Source organism: Protomyctophum parallelum (genome assembly GCF_964188405.1).
Source record: "Protomyctophum parallelum genome assembly, chromosome: 2".
Lineage (NCBI taxonomy): Eukaryota > Metazoa > Chordata > Actinopteri > Myctophiformes > Myctophidae > Protomyctophum > Protomyctophum parallelum.
Window position 1 is genome coordinate 18436576 of NC_139699.1, and position 10218 is coordinate 18446793.

At 41.2% G+C, this 10218-nt stretch overlaps 1 protein-coding gene across 1 annotated transcript; it reads right to left on the minus strand.

Moving 5' to 3' along the window:
* Positions 1-2828: 2828 nt before the first annotated feature.
* On the minus strand, positions 2829-8485 carry sirt3 (sirtuin 3). The gene is made up of 8 exons (XM_083760034.1): positions 8347-8485; positions 8093-8153; positions 7636-7803; positions 6231-6463; positions 5184-5284; positions 4479-4640; positions 3570-3773; positions 2829-3109 (listed from the first exon to the last, which is right to left on the minus strand). The coding sequence occupies exons 1-8, from the start codon at positions 8396-8398 to the stop codon at positions 3086-3088; spliced, it is 1005 nt and encodes a 334-aa protein (XP_083616160.1). The 5' UTR covers positions 8399-8485; the 3' UTR covers positions 2829-3085.
* Between the last annotated feature and the right edge of the window lie 1733 nt (positions 8486-10218).

Genomic DNA, 10218 nt, shown 5'->3' on the forward strand with positions numbered 1-10218 from the left:
AACACATGATCACTGAATTGATTGAAGATACAATCACTGAATTGATTGCACACACAATCACTGAATTAGTCAAATACATGACAACTGAACGTACTGAGTGGGTCAAAAAGGAACATGTGTCGCAAGTCTCCTGTCATGAAAGGAAAAAAACCCACTACCTCCCATTTATCTGTATGGCTTGTTACACCCTGCCACCTTCCCTCCCCCCTCAGCAACTAGTACCATGGAAGAGTGAGATACAGAACCAGGGCAGTACATGGCCCAAGACAAAATAAATGGTTAACCCTTTCACGCATTAAAGTACGAATTCACCTCGGACTTACGAAAAATGGGAACTAATCCAATGTGCCGTGTCATGTCAAAATTAGTGCGATACCAGCACAACTGAACGGAGGGCTCAATTAAATATTGAGTGAACCTTTGAGCTATACATGGAGCACCATGTCAGCTCCTGAGATTACACATGTAGATCATTATAATCATCAACATGATCAAACACACTCCCAGCACTGATCATGTGTCAACACAGACCTACTCTTTGACCTGCACATCATTACAAAACTGTCAATGTTATTACAAAACAGTAAAACACACATGTCATTAACCACTTCAGCCCTATCAGAATTCTACACTTACTTTGGCTATTTGAAAAATGAAAATAGCAACGCTGAGCTTGTATATCTGCTGTTTTCTAATCACTCTGAAAGCTTGTGAAATGGGACATTCTGTGCAATGATTATGCAGTATTTTTTACTTTTGGTACTTTAAGTAGCTTATATTTATATGTTGACACCACCAGTACAAGATTTATTTTTGTCCCCACCAGGCCGAAGGCATGGGGAGAGAGTATGTTTTGCACTCCGTCCGTGTGTGTGTGTCTGTCCGTCCGTCCGTCCGTCCGTGTGTGTGTGTGTGTGTGTGCGTCTGTCCGTCTGTTACCAGCTAATCAAGTACATTTTGATGCCGATATTTTTGTACTTTTACTTGAGTAGGCTACATTTTTAATACGGGACTTTTACTTGTAACAGAGTACAATTACAATTCTACAATTGCCATAAATGCCCTTCACACTCGTAAACACACTAAAAGAATGGCTGAACCGTAGGTACCATAATATGTGTGCAATGCAAAAATAGAAAATGTACATTTGCTACTTCGGGGCCCAGCAGGGGTAAATGGTAAATGGTGCATTTATATAGCCTGGCTAAGAAGCCAGACTAATATCACACAACACTGTCGCGGGCAGTTAGTTGCGGTCTGGCTTATTAGCCAGGATAGGGGACCAACACACGTTGCACCGCTCACTTCACACAGTTTTGTGTGAAGTGAGTGTTTTGTGCACCACAAGATGTGGTTCATAAAAAATGTTGGGTTAAAAAACAGGCCTGCCCCAGATTACCCAGGAGAAGATCAGATATGTATTTTGGCCCTAAACCATTAAATGCTAGATAAACCTACAGTATTATTTTGAAATAAATTCTTTGACAGACAGGGAACCAGTGTAAAGATGTAAAACTTTAGTGATATGGTCCACTTTTTTAGCTATAGCCACTCCAATGCATGGCTTTCCGAAAATATGTCATAGGCCAGCTCTATGGACTTTTAATGTTTAGGGCTTCATTATACAGTCCCTGTCCACAGCCAAGTCTATTAACACTGCCCCCCCCCCCCCCCATTCACGAGTTAATTGGTTGTAGAACAGCTTCCCTCCCAATAACAAGTTACGTTTTCATTGTTCAATTCACGTTTTTGTAACAAGTTTTAAGACTTGACTGAGTTTCCATTGGCCAGACGCAGATAGGTGACACGTTTTGATGATGTCATCGGGAAAATAACTAAAATCTTTGATTCTGGGGGGTCCCTGGAACAACATATTTTCAGATGGGGGTCGGCGGCCAATTACATATAAGTTTGGGGGTCCTTGACATGAAAATATTTGAGAACGACTGACATGGAAACATGCGTTTTTCCGAAAACTGTCAGGATTTAGAAGGCATTTGTAGAATCGTCCTCAAATTAAATTTGTGCACTAGATCAGTGGTTCCCAAAGTGGGGTTCGGGGACCCCCAGGGGTCCTTGAGGGAGTTCCAGTTGGTACCTAGCTAAATAACAGTTTGGAACCAAATGGCCCCTTATGGGTCTGTAACTCAAACCAACCAAATGGGGCCACCTGAGCCACCGCCACCCCAATGTAATGTACTTACGGTGTATATAGTATTGACAGTACTAGGCCACCAATTGTAACAACCTGCCCAGAGACTACAGATGAGGACAAGATCATTAGGTACAGTAAATCTTGCACATTTACATTGATGTGGAAACTGAAATATTGTTGTTGTCCCAGGTAAATGAACAATCCAGTAAATAAATACTAGTACGACTACTAGTAATAAACCTACAGATTGCATTGCATTGACTCAGGATGTTGGTTGACTCAGGACTCAGAGATTAAAAAAATATATTTAGGTCCCTAAACTTCTTCTTACAGTCATGTGAGACATTTCAAATGCAGACATATTTTAATTAAATCCACATATAAACAGTTATTCATTCTTCCATATGTCCATATGTCCATAGTGTATTTTAACTTAATCTAAACTTGCCATAAAGTCACAAAGTGACAAAGTGACTTTCATCATTTCTTTGACCCACAGGTTTTCAGCTCATAAACAACACTCAAAGATTGATGCGTACTCTGCAATACAACTCTGTTGTGTTGATTTTTTTTGTGACTGATACATACCGAAAGATCTGAAAGATTTAACTGCGTGAAGGATTAGTGTCCCCGACATTTCCATCAGGAATGGAGCAGCGGTTGTCAGAGAGGTTATAGTATGTATGTAGTAGTTATGGACAAGTGGTGAAAACTAGCACTCGTGCTAACACACTGTAAATGATGCATCTACAAGTTGTACAATTGTGCAATGAGCAATGTGATTGTTATGTCCATATCAAATAAATAAACATAAACATAAACATAAACATAAACATAAAAGTCCTAAAGTTAGTTGGGGAGGTTCTTATTCGTTTTGCACTCTGATTCCAGTCAAGGCCAAGCCTCCAGTCCTGATGTAAAGAATTGGTCTCACTCTTTAGTCTTCTTGGTAGCCTGTATAGAAGATATGCATTAAATCTGTATACATTAAAAGGAACTCAGCTTGAATACCTTGTTCTTGTTTGTTTACAAGGAAATGTCCAGCATGCTGTATTAACACAACGGACAAATAATAATAATAATAGCTCAAAAAGAAAATTGTCTTATAGTTATGCCAATGAAATGTTTCAACAAGAATGGGACAATACTCCTTCGTATAACGTTTTTATGACTATTGAGACAAAAGTAGATGTAGCACTGTGACTTGCGTCCAACGTAACTGCAAAACTAGTATTACATTTCTATCTTCTACATGTCCCATGAAAAGTGAATTGCAATAATATTATGTGTATGGGAGTTTGTCTTGCTGTATTGTTGTATTGTTCTTTCTGCTTTGGCAATGTAAACGTATGTTTTCTCATGCCAATAAAGCCCTTTGAATTGAATTGAATTGAATTGTCTTGTCATACAGTACCTTGTCAGATGCCATTAGGGCGTCCAGTTCTTGTGTCCAGCCAAGGGCTTGGGCCAGGGCCTGCACCCCACTGACCACGTCCCCCAGCTGCACCACATCATTGAAGCGTCTTCCCCAAGTAAAGGGTCCCACCGCATCTCTGTTGATGAGGAGACGAGGGACAGAGCCACGCACCGCTCCCGCTAGGCTGGCAAAGGGCTCCACCTACAGTACAAACGATGAACACCAGTTCAACTGACAGTATTTAGGGCGCGGTGGATCAGGGGTAGAGTGACTGATGGGAACCGCACGTTTGCCAGTTCGAACCCGGTGGGCTCCCCGAGAGTTAGTGTCAAAGTGTCCTTGAGCAAGACTCTGAACCCCTATGAGCTCTGAACAACCTGCTCCCGATGAGCAGTTTGGTGCCTTGCACGGTTTCCTCCGGCATCGGTGTATGAATGTGTGTGTGAATGGGTGAATGTAATACACAATCTGTGTAAAGCGCCTTGGATAAAGGCGCTATATAAATGCACCATTTACCATTTATTACTTAACTTATCAGTTGCCACCTAATTTTAGATGTCCAGAGGGTCCAGCCAGTAAAAGCATAGCATCACAATAATTTTAACCACTTTATCCATTTACAGTATATTATGTTAGATATTCAAAAATAGCAGATCTCCAAACTCAGTGCATAACTTCATGCTGTGCTTGTATATCTGCATTTTGCATTTTGTATTTTATTTTTTAATATCGAAAATGTTTGAGTTTGAATACACAAATCTTCTCTTTTAGGGGTCCCTGGAATACCAAAAAAAGCGGGGGGCTGGAACAACATATTTTTCAGATGGTGGTCAGCGCGGCCAGTTACACGTAGATTTTAGGGTCCTAATCTGGTCCTAAATGAGTTTTAAATGAAGCCACTCTCACCTCCAGCGACGTTCCCATGATGATCAGCAGGTCGGCCAGGGGGAAATCTTTGATGTACTTGAAGAAATGATGTGGAAGCTCCTCGCCAAAGAACACTATATCCGGCTTCACAACCCCCTTACAGGTGGGGCATTTAGGGATGGTACCCTTCATCACATCAGGCTAGAAACAAAATGGGGGTGCAATAGTTACTCAAACTGATTGAAAATTGATTATAAACATGAATCGATAACTGATAATTTAGAACATAATTCATATTTTGGAATTTTTGGTCAAAATGTTAAAAGGTTTTAAACAATTTTAAAGCTATTTTCACAATTTTTGCACAATACCGTTTGTGTATAAAATCGTATTACACGTATTACACACGCACATATGAGTATATCAGAACCATAGAGTAAGACAGAGTTGCGACAACTCTGTTCACTTCATGGGGCCAGTCCAATGGCGGCTCTTCTACATAGACTTCTATTGGCCAATAGTGAAGATTTACGGAATGCATTGGACTCTATGGGCTCGCGCGAGTACATGAACCACGTGACCGGGCTGTTTTCTGCTCAATGTCGTAACTCTGTCTTACTCTATGGCTCTGGTGTATATTAAACTCAATTTAAAAAAAAAGGAACTGTTACAAATAATAGATAGTTGCAGTGGCCCTACATACCAGGATTTTATAGTTAAGTACAGAGGTGCTATTCAACTCACACGTAGGTCCTCGCCGTTATAGTTCCTTAGACAGACCGTGCACGTCGCCGAGGCGAACGTACCATGAGCCTCTACTAACTTCTCAGGAGGAATTCCTGCCACTGGAAATACAAGCACATGTGTCAGAATGTGTATATTGTCTAATCCTTGCACAGTTTAATGCTAAACTGTTACTTTTCAGGGAATGGAAAAAAATACTTTTAACCTGGCTTCCCTATTTTGTCATTATAGGATACATATGTCAAAATGTGTAAAAGGAATACTGAAAATATATATTACATATCTACAAAATCGGTTGTCGAGGGCGCCCGCTGACAAACATGTTAGCGGTCCAGCGGTTACATTACTATCTTGCGCCACCCCTTACCAATTATCCCTAAACTTATCTGCCATTTGTTTCTATTTTGATAACAATATACTTAATGTGCAACTAGCCTTTTTGGACTATTTCAGAAGGTTTTTCAAAATAGTAAGAAATGGCGAATTAGTTTACGGATAAGGCCTTATCAGGCCCGGATTAACAATGGAATTTACTGGAGCTTAAGTGCCAGGGTCCGCAGCTTGCAGGGCCCTGTGCGAGACTATTTCAAATAGTTACAGTTGTTGCTTCCGTCGAAAACGTATGCATAGGCCACCGATTTCAGTGTAACGCAACACAGGAACCCCCCGCTAGTGTTTTTGGTCGTCCCAACAGTGGGAGGAGAATTAAAAATAGCAGTTATAACGTTATATAAGTTATATAATATGAGTCATAAGGAGCAGCCTTATAACTGTATGGGTGCAGCAAAACACAAAATATTTCGTTCTTGATTGTGTCACGCGCACGCGAATCACATGCATGCGTGCAAAGCACTGGGCGTAAGGGTTGGTGCAAGATATAGCCCATATAGGCTCTAATGCAGGCTGACAGCTTTACTGCATGTCACTTCCCGTCTCCTTCTCCACTGTGTACAATCAGACGGACGGACGGACGGACGGACGGACGGACGGACGGACGGACGGACGGACGGACGGACGGAGACAGACAGACAGATAGATAAACCTTACATCTCTCCAACCCATCAATATTCTGTGTGTACATCCTGAGGAGCTGGCCCTTGTCCTGAAGTAGACGGACGAAGTAGTGTGTGAGGTTGGGTTGGTAGTTGCCTGGGTACAGCTCTTTGGCCAGAGCAAAGAAGGGATTGGGGTTTTGATGGAAAAAGTTGAGCTCAAATATGGCTTCAGCATAAGGCAGGTTGTACTGCTGGAGGTTGTCATAGAGACCACTGCCTGGGGATCTGTGGTTGGGAGGGGGGGGGGGGGGGGGGAGAATACACACTTCAAAACACCTGTGACCTGAAATGGCGAATTGGCGACACCATATTACCGGTATTTCCACATTTCACCTTGTTATGTATTTTTCCCCATAAACAAGCCCTATTTTATTATTCATTGTATTTGTATGACAGTGTCTTGCAAAAGTAGCGAAAATAGGCAATCTACAAGCTCATCTTGAAAGAGATTTGATTTTGAATTTTTTTTGAATGGGATGAATCTAGACAGCCTATTGATCCAAATTGCATTTCCGATCTGCTTGTATAAACAACATTGCAGTTTAAACAACATTAAACTCACCAACATTGCATCTGTAGGGAAAGCTTGAATTATCCTCTATCAATCTGCAAAGTGTTTGTTTCATAAAAATCCACCGTAGACATGTTATGCTAATTCTGTGCAGCTGATTCTTTTTCTAAGTGTTGGAGTTACAATTTACAATTTACAATTTAGGCATTTAGCAGACGCTCTTAATCCAGAGCGACTTACATTTAAGCAAGAACAAAAGCATGGGAATACATCACATAAAAGCATTTATCATGAAACATGCGTAAGCTAAGAAGGTAACAGTGGAATATCTATATGATGAAACTATACATACACTATACATATTCACTACTATGCTATACATATGTACTATGGCGTGCTATGACTATATACAATACAATTATAGTGCTGTCTACATAACATGCTATGTAGACAGAGTTTGGAAGCGCTTGTCGAAGTCACTGAACGGCCCTGCGTACCACCTGTTTTGAATTTTCACATAATGGAGGAGGCAGCAGCACGACCCGTTAATAAAAACGAGTGCTTCCAAACTACGGTGGATTTTTATGAAACAAAGGGAGGAGACCCCGGGGCAGACCAGGAACGTCTCGGAATCCCCCAGGAGGAAGTCACTAATATAATGTTGCTCTGGAGAGGGAAGTCTGGAGCACTCTGGTGGAGCCGTTGCCCCCGCGACCCGACTACGGATAAGCGGTTGAAGATGGATGGATGGAGATCGGAAATGCAATTTGGATCAATGGGATGGAATGGAAGGTATTGCAACTCTAGATTCATCCTATTATAAAGAAATCTAGTGTTGCAAATTGCAGGTATTTCTATATGAGAGGCTGGTGGTTATTAATATTACCTGAAGTCTGGAATGCCACTAGGTGTGCTGATCCCAGCCCCAGCCATCACCACCACCCTCTTATACTGCTGCTGTCGGATGCGCTCAGCCAGCTCCTCTAGGGTGGTCTGCTGTTTGGTGCTGGGACCACCACCACCTCCAGAGAAAAGACCCCGTCTTCCATTCCATCTGTGGTGAAACAACATATTATATTAGTGTTAAACCACAGGACACGGTAACCTATTTGCCATCTATCGCCGACACCCACAATAAAGTTTGTCTTTGTGGTTTGTGTTTTAAACATACAGTACGTGTGAAACATGTATGACAACAATAATTCTGCATCCATTATTATTTAAGCAATTCAAAATAAATCTATACACAATAGAAGTATAAAACACTGAAAGCACCAGAATGATCAATTCAATTAAGATTTGATGCATTCAAATGGATATATGCATTAATAGGTAGGGCCTACCTGAATAGAGCTTGTTTGAGCAAAGTTGCTGCACTCAAGCTCAAGGTCTTCTGAGCAAAACCTATAACATGAAGAGCATGTCACATATATTATCATAACATTTACAAAGTGCATTTTTGATTGATTGATTGAAGTATTTATTAACAGTTTGCAGAATTACAGTACATTTTAAGCACAACTCAATACAAAAATGCATTGTTGCTATAGCTTTTCATACTAAACTATAGTGTAAGGACAACTGTTACTGTCCTGACCTTTCACTGAAACGGCTCTGAGTCCTGCAGAGTTTAAACAAAGTAACGCCATGAGGACCTATAATAATAAATTATGAATGTTATTATGTTGTCATTACTCAATGCATGGAGGTGAGTCCATCCATGTTGACAAAATGCACGTCCACTGACGTCATGACGGCTCTGCACGAGATGACGTCACGTTGTTTGCGACGCTGGTTGCCAAGCGAGCAGGATTTATACTTCTTCGTACGGCGGTGTCGCGTGACCGCAAAATAGCCGATTTACAAGCTCACAACTCGTTGCAGAAGCGACGTGCTGTGAGCTTGTAGATCGGCCATTTGTTGGCTGTCGCGACACCGCGGAGCTTTATACGGTATTAGCGTAACGTCGCGAGACCTGAGAGTACACGAGAATCCAACGCAGTGTTGCCATGTCTGATTATTATAAGCGACATGTTTTTTTTTATTGATTGTATTTATTAACAGTTTGCGGAATTACAGTACATTTGATTGATTGATTGATTGAAATATTTATTAACAGTTTGTAGAATTTACAGTACATTTTAAGCACAAACTCAATACAAAGACTGTCAACTGTGAGTGGACGACCCAATTAAGCATTACACTTGTTTACAACAGGGTCCACATTGTTCAATTCATCAAAACATTTAAAGACATACAACCATTTAGAGACATACAAGTAGACATTTCTATGTAGCTAAAGAACAGAACAGGAATTCATCATATTGGAAGCAAAAAAGGGAAAATATACAAGCACTGGGAAAATATACAATATACAGTGAGGGAAATGGGGTAGGGGGGTGGGGGGGATTCAGATTTTACAGAGGCCAGTTTCGAATTGCAGCCATCCGTAGGTGCCCTTTGAGAGCGGTTTTGAAGGAGTCAAGGGATTCACATGTCTTAATGACTGTTGGTAGGGCGTTCCACATTTTGGTGGCATAGGAGCGAAAATAATTTAGTCCCTTGTTTGTGCCGAATCTGGGTTGTACATGGTTTGTTGCACTCCCTCTGGTGTTGTGGGTGTGGACTTCGTTTACAACTTTACATTAAGGAAGTATTTAGACAGGTACATGGGTATCTTGGTGGTGTATCGAATCTTGTGGACCAGACCCATTGCAAGATGCTGTACTCTGTCGACGACCCTAAGCCATCCCAGCCTGTCAAAGTGGGCAGGGGTGAGGTGGGTTCGGGGGGTGAGGCCAAGTAGGAGCCTGGCCAGTTTGTTTTGGGAGGTCTGGAGCCTTGTTTTAAGGGCCTTTGAGGTGCTGTGGTATAAGCACAACTCAATTAAAAAACTGTCAACTGTGAGTGGACGACCAAAGCACTATGCTTGTTTACAAGAGGGCAGCTAGTTCTGCAATATATTGGTAGTTGTGGGTTGAGGTTTTTGGGGGCTTGTTTAGTTGTTTCTAAAGTGTAGTCGCTTTATTTAGGCTTGTTTCAAAATTTTAGTCGCTTTTCTAGGTTTGTTTCTAAAGCCAGGAATTGATTGATTGATTGATTGATTTATATTTATTAACAGATTGGAGAATTACAGTACATTTCAAGTACAACTCAATACAAAACTGTTAACTGTGGACGTCGACGACACCATAAAGCATATTACACGTCGTGTCCACCATCGATGTTCAATTCATTTTAGAAATATACACTTTGCCAGGAAATCATCATAGAGGAGGTAAAAGGGGGGGGGGGGGGAGAACAAGATTTGTGTTGTTAAATGTTTCAAAGAATATTCCACATTTTGTCACATTATGTTTTTCTTCCATGACTGTTTTGAAAATTCAGGCTTCTTTTTGGGGGGGGGGCTTGTTAAACAAAGCTGGTTTGCTCGTTTCTCTCACACAATCTGGCAACACTGCACATCATA